The following is a 21,171-nucleotide window of genomic DNA, read 5'->3' as shown; positions in this document are numbered from 1 at the left end:
GCTTTGGATCCTGCCGCCGCGCGACAAGGCGGAGCCAGTTCAGGCTCTCGGCAGCAGACGAACCACCCAGGTCGGAGGGATAGGTACCTTTCGGAGGAAGCAGGCGACCACCTGTTCGAAGGGGTACTGGAACACCTGGTGAACGTCTACGGTGACCCCCATATCGCACAACCGCCTGTAGGCGCCTCGCCGAGCTACGGCCACACCCCGTGGCCAAGGGGGCGTGCACTTTCTCTCCCCTTTTCAAACTTCTCAAACTTTATTGTCCTCCTCGGAGACAGGCTATAGGTCACACTCACGTCCCTTTTCATTTGTGCCTTATAAAGATATCGCCGGAGACGCCCGAGACCCCAGCGATCAGGAAGCCGGTCTCAGTTCATGTCCCTCTCTGGCCACGCCTGCAGATCTTGCCGTGCCTCTGAGCCACCCTGTTACACCCTGCAATCATGAGCTTTGCAGCCAGAATTTTAAGTCATCACTGCCGGAGGTCACAAAATTAACCTCTGTTGACAGAACCAAATAGAAATATGGTGTAATAAATAGGTAAGTCTCCGCCCTGAAACTGGGTGTGTGCCGTGTTACAGCCCGGCTCAGCTAAATCCGGCGAGACAAAGGCCAGGGACTGCACGCTTCCCTAATCTGGAAGGCTGCCTGAGGCATGGGGCTGGGCTCCTGAAGAAACTGCCCTTCTCCCAGAACACTCTAGGAAATAGAGTCGGCCTATGCAACAAGCAAGAAAGGGGATACAGAAGAAATGTTTTCTTTACTCCCAACAGCAGTTGTTAGTAAAAGAAGCAAATGTTATATTTATTCGCCAAGTCATTCACCTGTCTCTGTAGACTCAGCAGCGAATTCAACCTGTCCCTGCTGTTGGGTAAAATTAATGAGGCGTGGAATTTGACACCCACTCAATAATGTAGGCAAATAAAGTCCCACGGACATGTTGGTGCTAGGTTGAACAGGAACGTTCCCTGAGCTGCTGACTGCACAGCTGCCTGGGCTATCCCGAGTCAGTCTGGGAGACAAACCCTGTTGTCTGAACTCAAAACCATCAACCTCAGGGCGCCCCGCTTTTTCTTCCATTGCCCCCTGCCTTGGGTGGTTGTTGCTGGTGGTGGTGGTGGTGTTTGGTTGTGTGTGTGTTTTGTTGGGCTTTTCTCCCCCCCCCACCTTTTTTAAGGGGGGGTCACAGATACAACCTTGCTATGTTAGTGGGTTGCCTTGAATTTCTGCTTCTTCTGCCTGCACCTCCAGAGGAATTATAGGATGTGTTTACAGATATACACCAGCATACTCAACTTTTGATGTGGTGCTGGGGATTGGGCTCAGGGCACTCTTCCAACTAAGTTATACGCCCTCGGCCCCTTCAAGGGACCTTTGGTTGGTGTCAGAATATCTCCAATCTACTTGTTCTGTCACCCTCGAGATTGTCTCCTACACTGCCCGGTTCCCAGGCCATAGCCTGGATGTCCTCCTCACTCAGTAATAAACATTTCACCTCTGTCCTTGTGGGTGAATTCTCCACACTTAGTTTAGAGACAGTCTGTCAGCCTGAGCTTTCAAATCCATGCTGGACAGACAAATACTTAACAAGCCACCCTCCCTTGTAAGGCAAATAGAACAGAGACCTTTCTTCTCTAAGTTGCCAATTCTTGTGATGAGAATACTACTGTGTTATACACTAATCTCACTGCAGAGCTGGGAATAGAGCACAAGGCCAGCAGGATGTCTCCACCATCCACATAGGGGTAGTGAAAGATAACCTCAATATAGATAATGGGTAAAGGAACATTATGAAGAAGTGATGCATCAGGCCGGCCGTTGGTGACACATGCCTTTAATCCCAGCACTCTGTGAGTTCGAGACCAGCCTAGTCTACAAGAACTAGTTCTAGAACAGCCGCCAAAAACAGTCTCTAAAAACCAAAAAAAAAAAAAAAAAAAAAAAAAAAGAAATGATGCATCAGGCTGGGTGATGGAGGTGCTCACCTTTAATCCCAGCACTTAGTATGCAAGGCCGGTGGGTCTCTGTGAGTTTGTGAGTTCAAGGTCAATCTGGTCTACTGAGTTCCGGGAAAGCCAGGGTTACACAGAGAAACTCTGTCTCAAAAACAAACTCTCTCTCTCCCTCTCTCTCATATCTCATACATCCTGAGGGCATCCCTCTAGAATGGCCCTCCTCTTTACTGTATCATCAGCATCCATACCTACAAGATAATTACAGGCAGCACACAAGAACACGTGATTTCTTCCACCCTAAAACAAAACAAGTCAGGTGGTGGTGGTGGTGGTGGTGGTGGTGGTGGTGGTGGTGGTGGTGGTGGTGGTGGTAGTGCAGCCTTTAATCCTATCACTCGGGAGGCAGAGGCAGGCAAATCTCTGTGAGTTCAAGGCCAGTCATGTCTACAGAATGAGTGCCAGGATAGGTTCCAAAGCTACACAGAGAAACCCTGTCTCAAAAAAAAAAAAAAAAGGCACCATTAACTCCCTGTATCCCTCCAGACAGCTCCTCTCCAACTTTACTCCTCAGGAAAGAGGTCTATAATGGCCTGAACCATTCTTACTGCTTTGTCCCCCACCACTCCACTCAAACTACATTTGTCAAATTCCCAGTGACGAAATGGCTACATGCCATAATTAAGTCTCTGTGGTCTATGTTAAAATTCAAAACAATTCCTTCGTATTCCAGTTGAATATCTTGTGTAACAAGGACATAATAATTGTGTCTCTTCTTAATTTTTTATTATATATGTTCATTATGCATAGTATTGTATAGCATTTCATACAAGGATGCATCATACATTGAGCAGACCCTCCATACCCCTTGACCTCTCCATTTCCCCTAACCCTCTCTTATTAGTCCCCTTTATCCTCCTAGCCTACTTCATTTCTACTTTCTTGTTTGTTTGTTTGCTTTTGTTTTCAAGGCAGGGTTTCTCTGTATAGCCTTGGATGTCCTGGAACTCGATTTCCAGACTAGGCTGGCCTGTGGTGATGTATTATTTATGATTTATTACAGCTTGCCTGAGGATTCAGAAAGCAAAGTCAGCCTCAAACTGTAGAGATCAGTCAGTGGTGGTATACACTTTTAATCCCAGGACTCAAGATTAACAGGTAGATGGGATCTCTGTTACCTAAAGGCTATCAAGGCCTACACAAGAGTGAACAGTAACAGAGATCATGCCTTTGACCACAGAAACTGGGATCATACACCTTTAATCCCAGCATTAGTAGGTATATAAGACAGGAGCAAGGTCCCAGAGCTGGCATTCAGTCTTAGGACTCTCTAGTCACATTAAAGAGAGCGAGCATAGCAGTCTGGGATTACATTTCAGTCTAAGATAAAGGTAAGAGCTAGTGGCCAGCTACTTTGCTTTTCTGATCTTCAGTTTGAAGTCTGAACCCCAATATCAGTCTCTGGGTCATTTATTTAATGTGGTACACTGGCTGAGAATTCAGATTCACTTGCCTCTGCCTCCTGAGTGCTGAAGTTAAAGGTGTGCACCACCACCATCCAGCTATTTCTACTTTCTTTGTTGCTGATGACTTTTTTTATTTGATAATTTCATGCAAGTATATATTTTAATCGTTTCACCACTGATGACTATCTTTTCCCTCCAACTCTCACATAATTCTTCCTTCTCACTTTCAACTGTTATGTTTGTCAGGTGTGTGTGTGTGTCTGACTGAATCTAATTAGGGTTACTGCTGTGGCCTTAGACAACCCAAAAGCAACTACGTCACTGAAGAAAATGACTAGCCCCATCCCCCAGAAACTTAACTACCAATATCTCCTCATGGGGGAGGAGGGACTCACCTCCATCCCTCCTCTATTCATGATGGAATGTCAATAGTCACAGTCTTGAGAAGGTCTTATGCAAATACCAAAGCTTCTTTTAATTTGTGAGTGCAATAGCCATGCTGTGTCCAGAAAACTTCCACAGAATTCTTCACCATTCTTTGGTTCTTACATTCTTTCTTCCATTTCTTCCTGAACATAAATATATACATATATATATATATATATATATATATATATATATATATATATATATATATATAATGTCTAGCTGGGCGGTGGTGACGCATGCCCTTAATCCTAGCACTCGAGAGGCAGAGGCAGGTGGATCTCTGTGAGTTCAAGACCAAGCCTGGTCTACCGATCGAGTTCCAGGACAGGCTCCAAAACAATACAGAGAAACCCTGTCTTGAAAAAAAAAGTCTAATTAAGTCTGAACACTCAAGATTCATTTATTCTAAGCACATTGACCAGTTGTGAGTCACCCACTGCAAAAAAAAAGCTTCTCCGACCAAAGCTGGAATCAGCACTAATCTCTGATTATAAATAGATATCTAGGAAGCAGCTTGACACCAGATTCATTTAGCAAAACAACAGCAGTAACTTTCTCACTGGGGCCATGACTTCCCCAACCATATCTTTTGGCCAGGTTTACGGAACCAGGAACGATTTCCCTCCTATGAACAGGCCTCAATTATAATCAGAAAGCAGTTGGTTATCCCCATAATACTCATGACACTATTACACCAGTGGGCACAACTGTATCTTATGGGGTGCACAGCTGGGTATATTGGTTGATGACTTTTCACCACCAGTAGTTTACATAATGTAACACCTTCCAACACTACAAAAGCTAGCCAGCAGAGAAGGAGCTTCCAACTTAGATCAATCTTGATTTCTTATTTCCTACAATCACTATACTTTCATGATTTATAGACATACACTAGTTTATAAGTTTATACAAAATCTGGGCACCACATGAGAGAAGACATATGTATCTTTCTAATACTGGATCAACTCACTTCTCACAGTTATCTCCTAGTGCATCCATTTTCCTACAAACAACACAACTGCATTCTTCATTATAGTTGGAAAAAATTTCATCATCTAAATACACCAAATTTTTCTTATCCATCCCTCTGTTGATGTTCACCTAGGTCGGTTCCATAGCTTAGCTATTGTGGAAACTGCTACAAAAGACACTGATGTGTAAATACCTCTGTAGTGTATTGACTTGAAGTCTTGGAGTAAATTCCCAGTAGTGGCAGGTCTATTTATTAGTTTTTGAAGAACCTCCATTCTAATTTCCATTGTGGATAGACTGAAACACACACATACACACACACAAAGAAACGGTGGTTAATTTTTAAGCCCTGTGTTACATAACTTCCTGAGGACACATGAACAAACATTTGTTCACTTCATGTGGTGCACCAACAAAAGACCAAATGCCAGAATAAGTAAACAGTTCCACCAAGACCAGCCTGGCGAACCAATTGGTGTATTGCAGCATGAATTGACTCAAAGGTAGCTGCATCACTAAAAATCCCACTCGTAGTTGGTGACACTCCCAGAAGCTCCATCCCTGGCACTTTTTCGGCAGGTAGCAGGCAGCTCCCCTGAAGAGTCTTCTTTCGCTTTGCAATGCCTGCTGCCCGTGTGACCTGGAGACACATCCTGTGAGTCCAGCAACTTTCTGAGATTCTTGAAGCCTGTAAGTTTCATTGCTTCCAGAATCTTATCGCCCTCTCTGTAAAGCAGAAGATTTCATTTTAGAGAAAATAGCTACAGAAGCCCCACCTTACTAAACCGATAAGCAGCATTTCTTTGAAATGTTGAGTGATGAGTGGGCCAGGTGCCATAGCTCCTGCTTGCCATGAGTCTCTGTGGGAGAACTTCCTTACACAGGGGTAAAAACATCTCCTAGCATGCCTAACAGGGGTAAAAACATCTCCTAGCATGCCTATTATCCCAGAATTTGGAAAGTGGAAACAGGAAGATAAAGTGTTCAAAACCAGCCTGGACTACATAATACTGACTCAAAAAAAATTGAAAATATGTCTCTTGGGAGCCTTCACAGACCCACGAAGCAGAAATAATTTGTGTGAAAGAGTGTATTTTATTGTTATATTCTTGAGAATGATACCCCCAAAACATGGTAGGTTTGGGCATGGTGAGCAGTTTTACTGAAGGAAAGGAAAAGACCTTACCAGTAGGCTCAGAACCTCATCTTGCCTCTTCCCAGAAGGGCAGGAAAAGGCTTTCTGTTTAGTTCCTTTATCAGCAAAAGTTTGGAGCCACTGAAGATAACAGGGTTACCTCTGGTCTCTGCCATGAGTTTTCATTAACTGAACTCATAGAGCAGGAAAAAAAATACTGACTTAGAAATACAGTCTGACACCTTTTCCTCACATGTCATTGTCTTCTGTTTCAGTCTTACACAATGTCCAAAAAAGAATCTTTTTTAATCTACTGTCTGTCTGCTGTCTGTTCTGTAGGCACAGTGGCCTTTAATTCTGGCCATGTGTGTTCCTCTAGGCTCATTCAGTTCTCTTTGTCAACCATTACTGAGCCTAAAATCCCCTGTCTGCCTTACTTGTTGCTTCCCTCACTGCCCTGTGGAATAGGAATATATGAGTTTCTGAATCCTGCTGGGATGGGGTTATTTCCACTCCTGTGATTTTTCTCCTTTTCATGTTAGTATATTTATGTACCTTTTCTTCTTTTTATCTTCCTGGTATGAGTTCATTTTGAGAGATCTTCAAAGGATAGAGGGTAAAGTTCCAACAGCCCTTGCAATATTCCTGTCTGCTTCTGTTACTACAGAATGGGCGCCTTGGGTCCCCAGGCTCCTCTACCAGTTTCTCTCAGAATGTGTCCTTAGGCAGCTGCTCACCAACCTCAAAGTGACCACTAAAGGCCAAAAGTGTATTCTGAAGGGTTAAAAAACCCAGCTCTTGCTGGCAGTGCGTGAGGTTGATTGGCTAAATGACTGGTCTAAAAGCAAATGTCACCTGCCCCTTTCAAGGGCATCGAAACAGTCTGAAGATAAAAACGCATGCCAAGCTAAACAGCATAAGGCCTGTGGCCATGTGACTTAGAGTCACTGCCAGCCTGAATACTTGAAATCTTCATTGCTGAGTATGTCTCCCAAGGAAGAATAAAGGACTATGAGAGCAATTTATTTCCTAACTTAAAAACCTGTTGGTGTCTTACTTTTATATTGCCATGACAAAACACCACAGCCAAGACAACTTATGAAAGAAAGCATCTAAATTGGAGACTCACAGTTCCAGAGGGTTAGAGTCCATGATCATCATGATGGGGAGCATGGCAGCAGGCAGACATGGGGCTGAAGCAGTAGCTAAGAGCTAATATCTGATCTACACTAAGTATGTGCAGAGAAATAACTGACTTGGAATGGCATGAAATTTTGAAACTTCAAAACCTACCCTCAGTTAAATATCTCTTCCAATGGGTCATACCTCCTAATCCTTTTCAAATAGTTCTACCAACTGAAGACCAAGCAAACATGTGAGCTTAAAGGCTACTCTCATCCAAACCACCATACTTGGTCAGCCTTCTGTGGTCTTTGTGACATCGCATCGCTCACCAAGGAGCTTTTGTGAGGTACTAAACTCCCTTTCTCTTTCTTCCCCAAGGTTCATCTTTCTCAGTTTTAATTGAGATTTCCAGTGAGAAGGTTTAACAATTACGTTTGGGTTTGCCCCAGCCATGTAAGTGAGATTTCCAGTGAGTCTCTCATGAGAGAGAGAAACAAGAGAAAGCAAGTCCTTAATTCTTCAAAATTTTGGAGTTCCTAGTCCTAGATAGCTTCCAAGGTCTTCTAACTTGGGACCATAGTAGAGTACAGAGATGAGCAATGGCAGGATTCTATTTCTATTTTGAAGGAAGAGATAGCCTGATGGGTGAAAGGTGAGAAGTCAGACGAAAGAAGAAAAAGTGATTCTGGCCATTGCCTGGAAAAAGATCACCTGTGTATGGTAGGAATCAGTATTTGTACCAATATTCTGAGGATGCTATAAATTCCATATACAGACTGACTTGAACAGCAGAAATGTGTTATGTGTTTTCTTATACCTAAGACATCCAGGAGTTAGAAATAAAGGTATCATCAGAAGAGCAGAGTATCCCATGTCTCCCCTGGTTCCCAGAAGCTCCACACAGTCGTTTCCAGTGGATGATGTTCTCCTTACAGCTTAACGTACCTTCCCTTTATGCAAAGACTTTTGTGTCTACATTTTCATAAGGATGTCACCTATATTAAATCAAAACTAGCTGGGTCTTGGTGCACAGCATTCAGAAGGCTCTGGGTTCAATCCTTAGGACCACAAAATTCTCTGGAGGAGAAGGGCTATCCTAATGACTTGGTGATGTCAACTGTTACAGACTGCACTGTATTGCTACAAAATGCCTGTGGGAAGTCCAACCCTTCTATAACTAACCTGTCCATTTATTTAAAGTACTTGGGCTAGAATCCAGGATCTCACACAGACTATGGACACACTCTACCACTGAGTTATAACCCTGGTGATATAACTGTACTTTGAGATAGGGGTTTTTGAAAAATATTTAAATTAAAATAATGTTTGTTATAAAGTTAAGTCCTAATCCAATATGACTGTGGCATTAGAAGAGGAAGAGACAAGTGAAGACAGAGGGAGAACGGTCATTCAAGTCATGGAGAACTCAGTCTCTGACAGCCCCATCTCAGACTCAGGGCCTCCAGAGCACTGAGAAACACACTTATGTTGTTTAATCCTCCCACTATACTTTGTTCCGATCCTGGCAAACCAAGTTGCCCGCTGAGAGCTTCCTTCCTAATGAGATCAGATCAGGGGTACTGTAGCTGGAATGTCAATTCATTTTTAGAGAACACACCTTAATGCCACAATGCCAGGCATGGACTAGCAGAGATGGAAGACAGAAGAGATCCTGGTGGTACTGAACTACATCTCTATTCGCTAATCCTTTTGTGTAGTCTCTCCTGGTATTCTCTGTGCTTCAATAAGATCCTTTCATTAAATCTTCCCATTAGTACTTAATTTGACAACTAAGACTCCTACCCAATAGGATGCAGGAGGACAAAATAAGCCACCATGAGTTTATGTGCTAAAAGAAAGAAAGCAAACACTTTATTGTCCAGTCTATTTTCCACCCCAAGAGCAGCCCAGCTCCTGAGACCTTGAAAGTCAAGCTGCCATTCACACTTACTATGGTTTCACCTTGATTTTTGAAAAATCCAAAAGGAAATTTATTCATTTTGTTTGGTAAAATTGTATCCTTAAAAGGCCAACCATCTCACACCATTAGTGGCATTTTTAAAAGCCTCTATTTAAGTAACTTCTTGTCTGAGAAGATGGGTTTTAAAAGACTGATCTCATACCAGACTGAAGGCCAGAAATTACCGAAGTACATCTGCAGCCACACAACATAAAACAATAAGGACCAAACTCTGAAAGCAGAGCTGGGGAGACGAATCAGTGGGTCAAGTCCTAGCCGTGTAAGCATGGGGACCTCAGTGTGAATCTCCAAAACACATACAAAGCCAGGTGCAGTAACACTCCTCTGTAATCCCAGCATTCCTGTGACAAGATGGGAGACAGAAACAGGAGAACCTCGGAAAGCTCGAGAGCCCGTTATCCCATTGTACAGAGCACAGTGGCAAACAGCAGAGAGACCCTGGAAGTGAAAGGTGAGAACTTACATCTGAGGGTGACCTCTGACCTCCACATGCTCACCATAGAACATATGCCCATGCTCACATAAATGCATGTGTGCACTCATATGCTCTCACACACACACACACACACACACACACACACACAGAGGCGGGGGGGGGGGGTACAGGAGGCCCAGGGTTGGGCGATGAATTTAAAACAAAAGAAACAACAACAAAAAAAGGTAAAAAAGGTAACTATATACACACTATATCAAGTTTCATGTGATTTTTGTTCTTGATGCTGGGGATTAATCCAGAAGCTTCAAACATGCTAAGCCCATGGCTAACCCATGAGTTCCCCCACAACATAACTCTTTAATGTGAGTAACCTCAAGAAATCTTTCCTTGGTACTGACAAAATGGTTCAGTAATTAAAAACACCTACCACATAAATGTGTGACATGAGGCCCATCCCGACCCCACCTCAGGGTGGAAGGTGACAAGTGACTTTACAAAGGTATCCTCTGATCTCCACATTTGCACATGGCAACCTCATGCCCCCCAAAAACAACAATAACAATAAAGCTTTTTTTTAAAAAAGAAGTCCTTTTTCTTCCTGTGTCTGTGAGAACATATTTTTGCAGTGCTGGATATAAAAACTTAACACGCATACCACCATTGAACTGCACCCCTAGGTTCCAAGTTATTTCCTATGGGAAGTGGGATATGATAAACAGAGAGGGTCCTGAAGGGTGGAATGGGTGGACGAATGGGAGAGAATGGAAGAGACACAGTGACCAACCACAAGGAGCCCCAGAGCAGAGGAAGAATAATTGAACTAATTTAAAACAGTAGCTTTAGCTAATCATTTTTTTCTCAAAGGACTGATGAGATTGAATACAACAGTAATGTTATGACCTGATGAAGTGCCTACCACCCAAGAATAATGACAGCTAGCCAACCGTGTCTGTCCCTAAGCCCTGGTGCTACACAAAAGCTGTCACATATACAGGTCATCTGCAACAGTCAGAGGAGATACGTGTTTATCTTTAGATTGGTTTCCCTAGCAACAGATTTCCCAATGAGGATTTGCAGGCATGGGTATTAAGAGGTGCCTTGAGGAAGCAAAGAATGCAGGATGAGCCCAGCAGTCAATGTGGTTCCAGAGCTGGTTTCATTTGAGGGCATTTCAATTCTTCAGGAAACTGTTGACAGGACAACTAGATAAACGAGTCCCCTGTAGCAAGAGACAAGTCTGAGTAAGGCCCTGAGGAGGCGAGAGTCTGGGCCACGAGGAGATGTGGAGGCAGAGAGTTGCCACCACGTCACTAGCGTGATTATTCATGGAATAGGATGAAAAGACTCAAGTGGGAAGAGAGTCAAGCATCCAGAGCAATTGAGAGCTAATTTCCCCCGAATTCTGGTCTTCAAAGACAAGATGGAGTCTTACATGTACAGAGAACTGGAGAAAGAAGAAAACTGGGGTTCCCTGAAGCCTTCACCACAGAGGTCCACATTAAAGACTCTGATGTTCCCAGAGAGAGGGCACACTGCAAAAGAAAGCAATAGGGGCCGGGCGTTGGTGGCGCACACCTTTAATCCCAGCACTTGGGAGGCTGAGACAGGCAGATCTCTGTGAGTTCGAGGCCAGCCTGGTCTACAGAGTGAGTTCCCTGACAGCCTCCAAAACAATACAGAGAAACCCTGTCTCGAAAAACCAAAACCAAAAAAAAAAAAAAAAAAAAAAAAAAAAAAAAGTGATAGGGAACCTTGGGAAAATAAAACTCAAGAGGGAAACATGAGAACTTACTCCTTTCAAAGAGAAGATGCTCGTGGCTTTATATATCTCCCCGCTGGCAAGTAAGGTAATAATAACAATTCCCCTAAAAGGGACACATCAAGATTAACCTCAAGCAAATGCTTCTAGCCAGATGTGATGGCACACACCTATAATCCCATCATGTGGGAGGCTGAGGCTAGATCACAAGTTCAAGGCCAGCCACAGCTGTATGGCACATTCCAAGTCAGCAGGAGCTACAAAACCAAACCCTGTCACAACAAAACCAAAGAAAAAGTGATAATAAAATAACTTACTCTAGAGAGGCATGTTGCACCTGTAAGCCCAGCACTTGGAAAGCTGAGTCAAGAGGACTTAATGGGATGCATAGTATGTTCTAGGCAAGCCCAGACTGTAGAGAGAGATCCTTTCCAAAAGGGGCAGTGGTGAGTAGTAACAGTTCTGGGTCAGTTCAATGAGCAGAGTGACTTTAATCAGAGGCACATGTTTTTGTTTGTTTGTTTGTTTGTTTTTGTTTTTTGAGACAGGGTTTCTCTGTATTGTTTTGGAGGCTATCCTGCAACTCACTCTGTAGACCAGGCTGGCCTCAAACTCACAGAGATCCGCCTGCCTCTGCCTCCCAAGTGCTGGAATTAAAGGCATGCGCCACCAATGCCCGGAGGTTTTTTTGTTTGTTTTTGAGACAGTGTCTCACTGTCTTAGCCTAGACTGGCCTCAAACTCATGATGTTTGTGTTCAGCCTTTCAAATTACAGATATGCAATTGAGATTACAAATACATACCATCGGACCAAGCTTTTTCTTTTTCTAACTTTTTCTCCTTTGGGGTTCTTGGAGGAAATAGAGATGTAACAAGGGCCTTCTATAGGCCTTTACCACTGAGCTACATCCCTAGTCTCCAAAAGAACATCTCTGATTGGTGTTATTTCCATGCAGAGTGGAATGATTCCTTGGTACCCTTATTCTGTCCAGAAGTTATAACCCCTTTCCTAGGCACAGGTAATACCAAACATGCAAAGCGTGAGAGTTAATGGGTGGGTTCCAGAGATACAGCAGGTTTGTCTGTCACATGCACCCCAGTGTTACCCTTCTGTACACTCATGTTCTTTACAATAATTAATCCATTGAGCTGGACACAGAATCCAGGATGTCAAGTCAACCTATATTTTCTACATGAAATAACAGTCTAGTGTTGATGTCAGAATCTCTTGAGAAGACTGAGTAAGCAATTGCCAAAGGACGGGGAGCACATTGTGTACCCCAATGTATTAATCAGTCCATCAGCAGCTGCTTCCCTAACCTCAGAGCTATAATAAAAAGGATGACTAAATGGTAACGTTTCTGGGCATAAATCTCACAAGATTAACTCATCTAACATAAAAGATATTGCCAAATAGCCAAAAGGTGCCCCCTGATCTTGGAATGAATGACAAATGTGGTAGCTAAAGATTCATCAACAAGGGGTCTCCAGAGGAGAGAGCCAATCTATACCTCATCCAGAAGTCTGAAAGTGGATGGGGTTGCCAAGAGACAGAAATCAAACAAGAAAAAGGCAGTGGTGCGAGTTCCTGGGTCAAGCACTTCTGAGATTCAGAGAGTGGTGTGAATAGCTCTCAGTCCGTCCTGACAGCACTCTTTCCATTGGTATTTATGCATCATCTGTGCACGTGGTAAAGAGTAGCATAAAAGAAAGGAAGTGTTGCTCCTCCTTCCAAGGGTAGACTGGGTTGTCTGCTGTCTATCAGAATTTGTTCCACCTTTCCATCTTCAGATAGAATCCTGCTCTCCTACCAACTCTTGCCTCACCCCTAATAAGCACTATTTACCAAGACAGAAAGCTTTGGGCTGGTTCTGATGGGTCTGAGGATCACCTCCACTTCCAAAAGAGAAATGCAGTGGGCACAGGGACCAGTTATGGAACAATGAGACATCAAGAAAGGCTTTTACAGCTTCTGGACGTTAGGTCTGTCTGCTCTGGATACAAACCAGGAAGTGATCCCAACAAAGGTTAGCAAACATCCCATCAGTAGGCAGCCTCGGTTTGGTACTTCACGAGGCTGCTTTACACCCCTGGGATAAATACACTGTCAAGATCATCAGCAACTCAAAAAGAGAGAATTTTTATTTTGGCCATTGGTTTGAGAGGTTTTCATACATGGTTAATTGGCTCCATGGCCTCTGGGCCTATGGCAAGGCAGTACATCATAGTGAAGAAGGTGCTTGTCTTGTGTTGTCTAGGACACAAAAAGAGAGGAAGAGTGGAACCCTAACATCCCCTTAGAGATTTATCACACGTGTTCTAACTTTATTCTGATAGATTCTTGCTCCTAAAAGTCCCACTGTCTTGTCAATAGTGCTACTGACTGGTAGCCATGCCTGTACTTAGCACACGGCTTTTGGGAAACATTTAAGATCCAAACTATCACTTCAATGAAGTGTTAACAATTTGGAGAAAGCTAGGGTTTCATCAAACCCTTGATTAACTATCTGAAACATTATGCAACTTTCATAACAATGTACTAGCAAGGCCACTTTTTAGGTAAGCCACTATGTACCTTAGTCTGTGTCTTGTAGATTTAAAAAAAAATCCTGGGGCTGGAGGGATGGCTCACTGGTTAAGTGCATGCATTGCTCTTGCAGAAGACCCAATTTCAGTTCTCAGGATCCATGTCAGAAGGTTAATCATGCCTGTAACTCCAGCTCCAGGTGATCTAATACTGTCTTCCTACCTTCATAGACGCCTACACTGGTGCCCATATGTACACAGACACACAGACACACTTAAAAAATAGTTTAAAAAACAATCTCAACTAGGAAAGAGGCTAACAATCTAGGCTTAACTCTCCTGGAGAGATTATTTCTCCCACTTTCATAAAGTTTTTCCTACTATGCATACAGTATTGAAAATGGCTGAATTTCTCAAAGATGCAGCTATTTTTAATAATTGTATCTAGAACACCCAAGGAACTCTAAATACTAAATCATCATGCAATGAAGACAGGGCAAAGCATAAACAAGTCCTCTGGCAATGGAGCTGCTAGTCAACAAAATACATTCTGGTTTTTTTCACAGTGATGGCTAGCATTTACTGGGTACCCAATATATGGGCCAGTCATTCTTTGTGTAACTACTTAGAGTTCTTTGTGTATGTTAAGTCATTTAACCATTTAAGTCTAAGTCTGGTACTGTTCATAGCCAGTTTACATTTGAAAAGCTGAGGAGAAAATTCTGTTTTCAGACAAATGAATTAAAGAAAATCCACTTAAAATGAACATTCTCAATAGCCAAATAGCTGATGACTAATAAATGTAAAATCTTAACCAGATATGATAGTAAATACCCATACTCCCAACACTCACTGAGGTAGGGTATTCATGAGTTCCAGGCTAGCCTGGGATACCTAACATTAATGAATCAGAATAGTTATAAAACAATACTGGAAGTACTACAGAATCCTTAGTTTGAAAACAATGGCAAAAATATGAATTATCTGAGAGACAAAAGTTTGGAGATCATTAGACCAAAGAGGACAGCATAGTAGAAGGTATGTTTTGACTCCATTTAGTTGTTTCATCAAAAAAAAAACAGAAAAAATAGTTGTCAATTTAGGAGAAAGGTTTGCAAGTTGATGAAACCTTATGTAATACAGGAACTATAAAGAATGGCAACATGGGCCTTCCAGGCCCCAACCTCAGGAGATCCCAGCTTCAGGTGATCTTGGGTCTGGGGGGGGGAACACTCCCCATACCCCATCCAACACCCATCCTCTCGATCTTCCAGGGAGCATTCCTGGCATCCAAAAGACCCGCCCACACAGGAAAGACATCAGCCCTTCCAGGCCCCAACCTCTGGCAATCCCAGCTTCAGCTTCAGGAAAGACACCAGCCCTTCCAGGCCCCAACCTCCGGCTACTCCAGCTTCAGCTTCAGTGTCAGCATCCCCAGCTTCAGCTTCAGTGTCAGCATCCCCAGCTTCAGCTTCAGGAAGGAAGGAGACCAGTGGAGACAGAAAGACCCCAACTGCACCCACTGGAAGAAGAAATGGGAAGAAGACAGAATAAGAGCACACTCAGTAATAGAAACACCAACATGACCCCACCAGAATCTAGAGAACCAACACCAGCAAGACCTGAAAAGCATTACATAGAAGAAGCAGAGGAGACAGACCTTAAAAATTATTTTATGAAGATGATAGAGACCCTCAAAAAGGAAACAAGGAAATCCCTTAATGAAATAGAAGAGAAAACAAACAAAAAAATCCATGAAATGGGGGGAACAATTCAAGAAATAAACAAATTTCTCAAAGAATCTAAAGAATACCAAGAAAAACAACCAAACAAATGCAGGAAACAACTCAAATAGCTGAAGGATTGAAAGTTGAAATAGAAACAATAAAGAAAACACAGAATGAGGGGATGCTGGAAATAGAAAAGCTAGCTAAACAATCAGGAACTACAGATGCATTTATCACCAATAGAATACAAGAGACAGAAGAGAGAATCTCAGGTATTGAAGACTCATTAGAGGATATGCAGTCATCAACCAAAGAAAATCTCAAAACCAACAAATCCCTAACACAAAATATCCAGAAATATGGGACACCGTGAAGAAGCCAAACCTGAGAATAATAGGTGTAAAAGAAGACAAAGAAATACAGCTCAAAGGTACAAAAAACATATTCAGCAAAATCATAGAAGAAAACATCCCTAACCTAAAGAAGGATATGCCTATGAAAATACAAGAAACTTAAAGAATGCCAAATAGGCTGGACCGGAAAAAGAAGTCACCTCGCCATATAATAATTAAAACATCAAACCTACAGGATAAAGAGAAAATATTAAGAGCAGCTAAAGAAAAAAGTGAAGTAACATACAAAGGCAGACCTATCCGAATTACACCTGACTTCTCAATGGAAACTATGAAAGCCAGAAGATCCTGGACAGATGTCCTACAAATGCTAAGGGAACAAGGATGCCAGCCCAGACTACTATATCCAGCAAAGCTCTCAATTACCACAGATGGAGAAAACAAAATAACCCACGACAAAGCCAGATTTAAACAATAAGTATCCATGAATCCAGCTCTACAGAAAGTGCTAGAAGGAAAACCTAGACCCAATGAAGATAACTACACTCACAAAGACACAGGCAATAGATAATCCCACTTTACCAAACACCAAAAGAAAAAGGGAGGAGAACCTACACAAAATAACTCCACTGCCAATAAATCAAGCACAAACAAGAATCATCAATCAATGGTCATTAATATCCCTCAATTGTAAAGAGATGCCTTTTCCTTGTTAACAGCTTGGTTTTTCCTTACCAGTCATCTGGGCTCTGTCTCGTTGTAGTCCCCAAATAACACACAAGATGCTGTATTAATTATGAAGCTGTTGGCCTTGCTGGTTTCTTACTGGCTAGTTCTGACTTAAGTATTTACCCCATAATTGTTAATCTAAGTATTTCTCTTACCGGAGAAGTTTCCGGGCTTCTTATCCCTATGGCGGTTACATCTTGACTCCCTGTGTTTCTCCTACCCAGAGTCCTCCTAGACTCCTAGTCCCACCTATCTTGCTTCCATATTGGCCAACAGTACTTTATTGACATATACACAGGACTTCTCCCATCATCTCCTCTTTTCTGTCTATACAAAAAGAAAGGTCTTAACTTTAACATAGTCAAATTATATATAACAGAACAGTTATCAAGTAAGAACACAGTTACAATATTTTGTCTATCAACATTTAGCAAGATTTAAAGAAAACATTTTCCATCCCATCCTTGTGAGTTCAAAGTTCTATATGTAGCTTATCTCTTATCATAGCTAAGGAAAACTATGATGATAGCTATCTGTCTTCAACTCCATCAAAAACCACAGAAGGATAATTCATAAACACTAGGATTGACAGAGACATCTTACTGCCTGGACAGTCACCCGAATTTCCTCTGTAACATTGGGGCATCCATCTTCAGCCCATAGGCCACAATGTGTCCAGAAGATTTCTCAGCAAAGCAGGAAATTTCAAACTGTCCATCTGCATTGGCATTCATTTTTCTGTGTCACATGGAACCTTCTTTAAAATTGAACACATAACAGGAAACATAGCAAATCTCCACAGATACAAAAAAATTGGAGTAAGCCCCTGTATCTTATCAGACCACCATGCATTAAAATTAGAATTCGACAATAACACAAATTGCAGAAACCCTACACACTCATGGAAATTGAACAATACACAATTGCTCCATCCCTGAGTAAAGGAAGAAATAAAAAAAGAAATTAAAGACTTCCTGGAATTCAATGAGAATGAAGACACAACATACCTGAACTTATGGGACACTCTGAAAGCAGTGCTGAGAGGAAAGTTCATAGCACTAAGTGCCCACATGAAGAAACTGGAGAACAGTCACACTAGAGAATTGATAGCACAGCTGGATGTTCTAGAACAAAAAGAAGCAAACTCAACCAGGAGGAGTAGATGCCAGGAAATAATCAAATTGAGGGCTGAAATCAATCAAGTAGAAACCAGGAAAACATTGAGAAGAATCAATGAAACAAAGAGTTGGTTCTTTGAGAAAATCAACTAAATAGACAAACCTCTGTCCAAACTAACCAAAAGACAGAGAAAGAGAATGCTAACTAACAAAATCAGAAATGAAAAGGGGGACATAACAACAGACACTGAGGAAATCCAGAGAATCTTCAGGGCATACTTTGAATATCTGTACTCCACAAAATTTGAAAATTTAAAGGAAATGGACAATTTCCTGGATAGAGATAATTTGCCAAAACTAAATCAAGAACAGATAAACAATCTAAACAGGCCTATAACCCTTAATGAAATAAAAGCAGTCATGAAAAGTCTCCCAACCCAAAAAAGCCCAGACCCAGATGGCTTCAGTGCATAATTCTACCAGAAATTCAAAGAAGAGCTAATTCCAATACTCCTCAAAGTATTCCACACAATGGAAGCAGGAGGCTCACTGCCAAACTCTTTTTACGAGGCTACAATTACCTTGATACCCAAGCCACACAAAGACATAACTAAGAAAGAGAACTATAGACCAATTTCCCTCATGAACATCGATGCAAAAATACTCAATAAAATACTAGCAAACTGGATTCAAGAACACATCAGAAAAATCATCCACCATGATCAAGTAGGCTTCATTCCAGAGATGCAGGGATGGTTCAGCATTAGAAAATCTATCAATGTAATCCACCATATAAACAAACAGCAAAAGAAAAACTACATGATCATCTCACTAGATGCTGAAAAAGCTTTTGACAAAATCCAGCACCCCTTCATGATAAAGGTCCTAGAGAGATCAGGGATAACAGGAACATACCTTAACATAATAAAAGCAATATATAGTAAACCAACAGCTAACATCAAACTAAATGGAGAGAAACTCAAAGCAATTTCTCTAAAATCTGGAACAAGACAAGGCTGTCCACTCTCTCCATATCTCTTCAATATTGTACTTGAAGTTCTGGCTACAGCAATAAGACAACAAAAGGAGATCAAGGGGATACAAATAGGAAAAGAAGAAGTCAAGCTTTCACTATTTGCAGATGATATTATAGTTTACATAAGTGACCCGAAAAACTGCACAAGGGAATGCCTAGAGCTGATAAACACCTTCAGCAAAGTGGCAGGATACAAGGTTAAGTCAAAAAAAATCAGTGGCCCTATTATATACAGATGATGAAGTGGCTGAGAAAGAAATCAGAGAAACATCACCCATTACAATAGCCATGAACAGCAACAAATATCTAGAGATAATGTTAACCAACAAAGTGAAAGACCTGTATATCAAGAACTTTGAGTCTTTAAAGAAAGAAATCAAAGAGGATACCAGAAAATGGAAAGATCTCTGATGTTCCTGGATTGGTAGGATCAACATAATAAAAATGGCAATCTTGCCAAAAGAAGTCTACAGATTCAATGCAATCCCTACCAAAAATCCGTCACAATTCTTCATAGACCTTGAAAGAACAATAAACAGCTTTATATGGAGCTCTGGGCAGTGGATTAGTGTTTATCCCTGGCATACAAACAGACATCATGTGTCCATAACACAAAGAGGGATGTTCTCTCAGCCTGGACTCTTAGGGGAGTGCCTGGACTCTGCCCTGAGTGAAATGACAGACTCTAGATATCCCCTATGTGGAAGGAAATGGCGATAGGGTGGGAGGCTGGGGGGATGGGGAGGCTGTGGGAGGAGGGGAGGGACAGGGAACTGGGATTGACATGTAAAACAAGCTATTTAAAATTAAAATAAGAAAAAAAAAGAATGGCAACATGGTCAGTTAAATTATAAATATAGGTGGGAAACCACGACCTCTGCAAGTCTTCTTTCATCTCTGAGTAACCCAGCCAGCATCAATAGCACCTGCTCCACCATTCCAGTGCAGTCTCAGAGCCTAGCACAAGGCCTTTCATGTGCTTTTCTTCTGAAGGAAGGCATAGTCCATCAGAGGGTACCTAAGTCGTGGGACTGAGAACCAGAGGGAAAAAATTAGGACATTTCTCCACCATCCTTTTGTTACCAAGATAAAAATGTTTTCAAAGATGTCACCATCGTTGTATAAAGGGTAAGGGCCACCTGAAGCCACCTCTGACTATACAGTGACAGTGTTTGAGATACAAATTGTAGATTTATGCATTGACGACATGAAAGTCAAAGCCAGACAGTCTAGGTAATCAAGGGGCTGATGGAACGGGTGTGGAGAAAAAAAGAAAAGAAAATTATGCTCAAAGTGTTGTATATTAAAAGGGGTAAACTAAACTAAAACTTCACTTCTAATAATTTAGAAATAAAGGGACCAGATACTTACTCAGCCCCCTGCTTTAGCAGCCATGACAGGCTACAGAAAAGACACATAAGCCTCTGACACAAGGCAACTCCAGATCCTCTGGCCTCCCAGAGCCTAGGGCCAAAACGAAACACAAAGAACTCCAGACCCCACCCCACCCTTCTAGATACTTGGTTTCTGGGAACTGTTTGGCCACAAAAGAAAATCCAGGGGAGACCAAAACCTCCTATAGTCTACAGGATACAGTTCTGAAAACTGTTGGTATCTATAAACAGGCCACCAGCAAGTAACAAGACAATGCCATAGAAACCACAGAATGTTCCCTCTCAGCACTGACCAATGAAAATGATTGGTACACAGGTATTTCATGTCAAAATACGACTTTGAGAAATTCTCCTGTTTGTTCCCCAATGTTAACCAATCAGAAACCAACCCATACCCACTGATGTAATCCTGTAACTTTTGTCTTTAAAACCTAGCAGTAGACAGGGAACTTCACTCCCTCTGGAGGCTGCTGTGTCAGCTTGCTAGACGGGGTCCCTGTTATGGTTGGATGAAGACTAAAATCTTGCTTTTGCAATTTAGTGGGTTTGTCTTCCTGGTAGTCTCTGGGGATCTTTGCAACTTGGGCACACCAATATACCTGCATGAAAATGGCCTTATGTAACTCCATTTAATAAAAAATAAATAACTTTTATTGTAGAAGTAAGGCACAGATGACAAAAATAAAACATTAAATTTATTTCAGGTCAACAAAACTGAACAGTGCTACCCAGCCTTCTCAGGAACCTTGCTCTCTCCAGCTACACTGGCTTCCGTCCCTGCAGGGTACAGTCTAACTGTGAGAGATGCCTTATGTTTTCCTAAACCTTTGTCACCCAACTGTTCTATGATGTCATGGCTTGATCATTTTTTTAAATTTAAATTTAAATTTAAATTTAAATTAGAAACAAGGTTGCTTCACATGTCAATCCCAGGTCCCTCTTCCTTTGCCTCCCCTCCTCCCACGATCTCCTGCCAAACCCCCCAATACCCCCTCCTTTCCCCAGGGAGGGTGAGGCCCTCCAGGGGGGT

General features: G+C 42.1%; 1 protein-coding gene and 1 long non-coding RNA gene across 2 annotated transcripts in view; both read right to left on the bottom strand.

The window, feature by feature from the left end:
• Positions 1 to 445, bottom strand: part of Prelid2 (PRELI domain containing 2) — a 68,192-nt gene extending 67,747 nt beyond the window's left edge. The window contains exon 1 of the mRNA XM_040741876.1: positions 88 to 445. Within this exon, the coding sequence (XP_040597810.1) occupies positions 88 to 162 (75 nt within the window). The 5' untranslated portion in view covers positions 163 to 445. The remainder of the gene's footprint in view (positions 1 to 87) is intronic.
• Positions 446 to 4,369: 3,924 nt separating this feature from the next.
• On the bottom strand, positions 4,370 to 20,157 carry LOC121139004. The gene is made up of 3 exons (XR_005875877.1): positions 20,119 to 20,157; positions 19,623 to 19,778; positions 4,370 to 5,548 (listed from the first exon to the last, which is right to left on the bottom strand). It is a non-coding gene; the product is annotated as an uncharacterized LOC121139004 (long non-coding RNA).
• Between the last annotated feature and the right edge of the window lie 1,014 nt (positions 20,158 to 21,171).

This window comes from Mesocricetus auratus, unplaced genomic scaffold (assembly GCF_017639785.1).
Source record: "Mesocricetus auratus isolate SY011 unplaced genomic scaffold, BCM_Maur_2.0 Super-Scaffold_6730, whole genome shotgun sequence".
NCBI classification, from domain to species: Eukaryota; Metazoa; Chordata; class Mammalia; order Rodentia; family Cricetidae; genus Mesocricetus; species Mesocricetus auratus.
The sequence above is the reverse complement of the archived record's forward strand: the minus strand, read 5'-3'. Positions and strand labels throughout refer to the sequence as shown.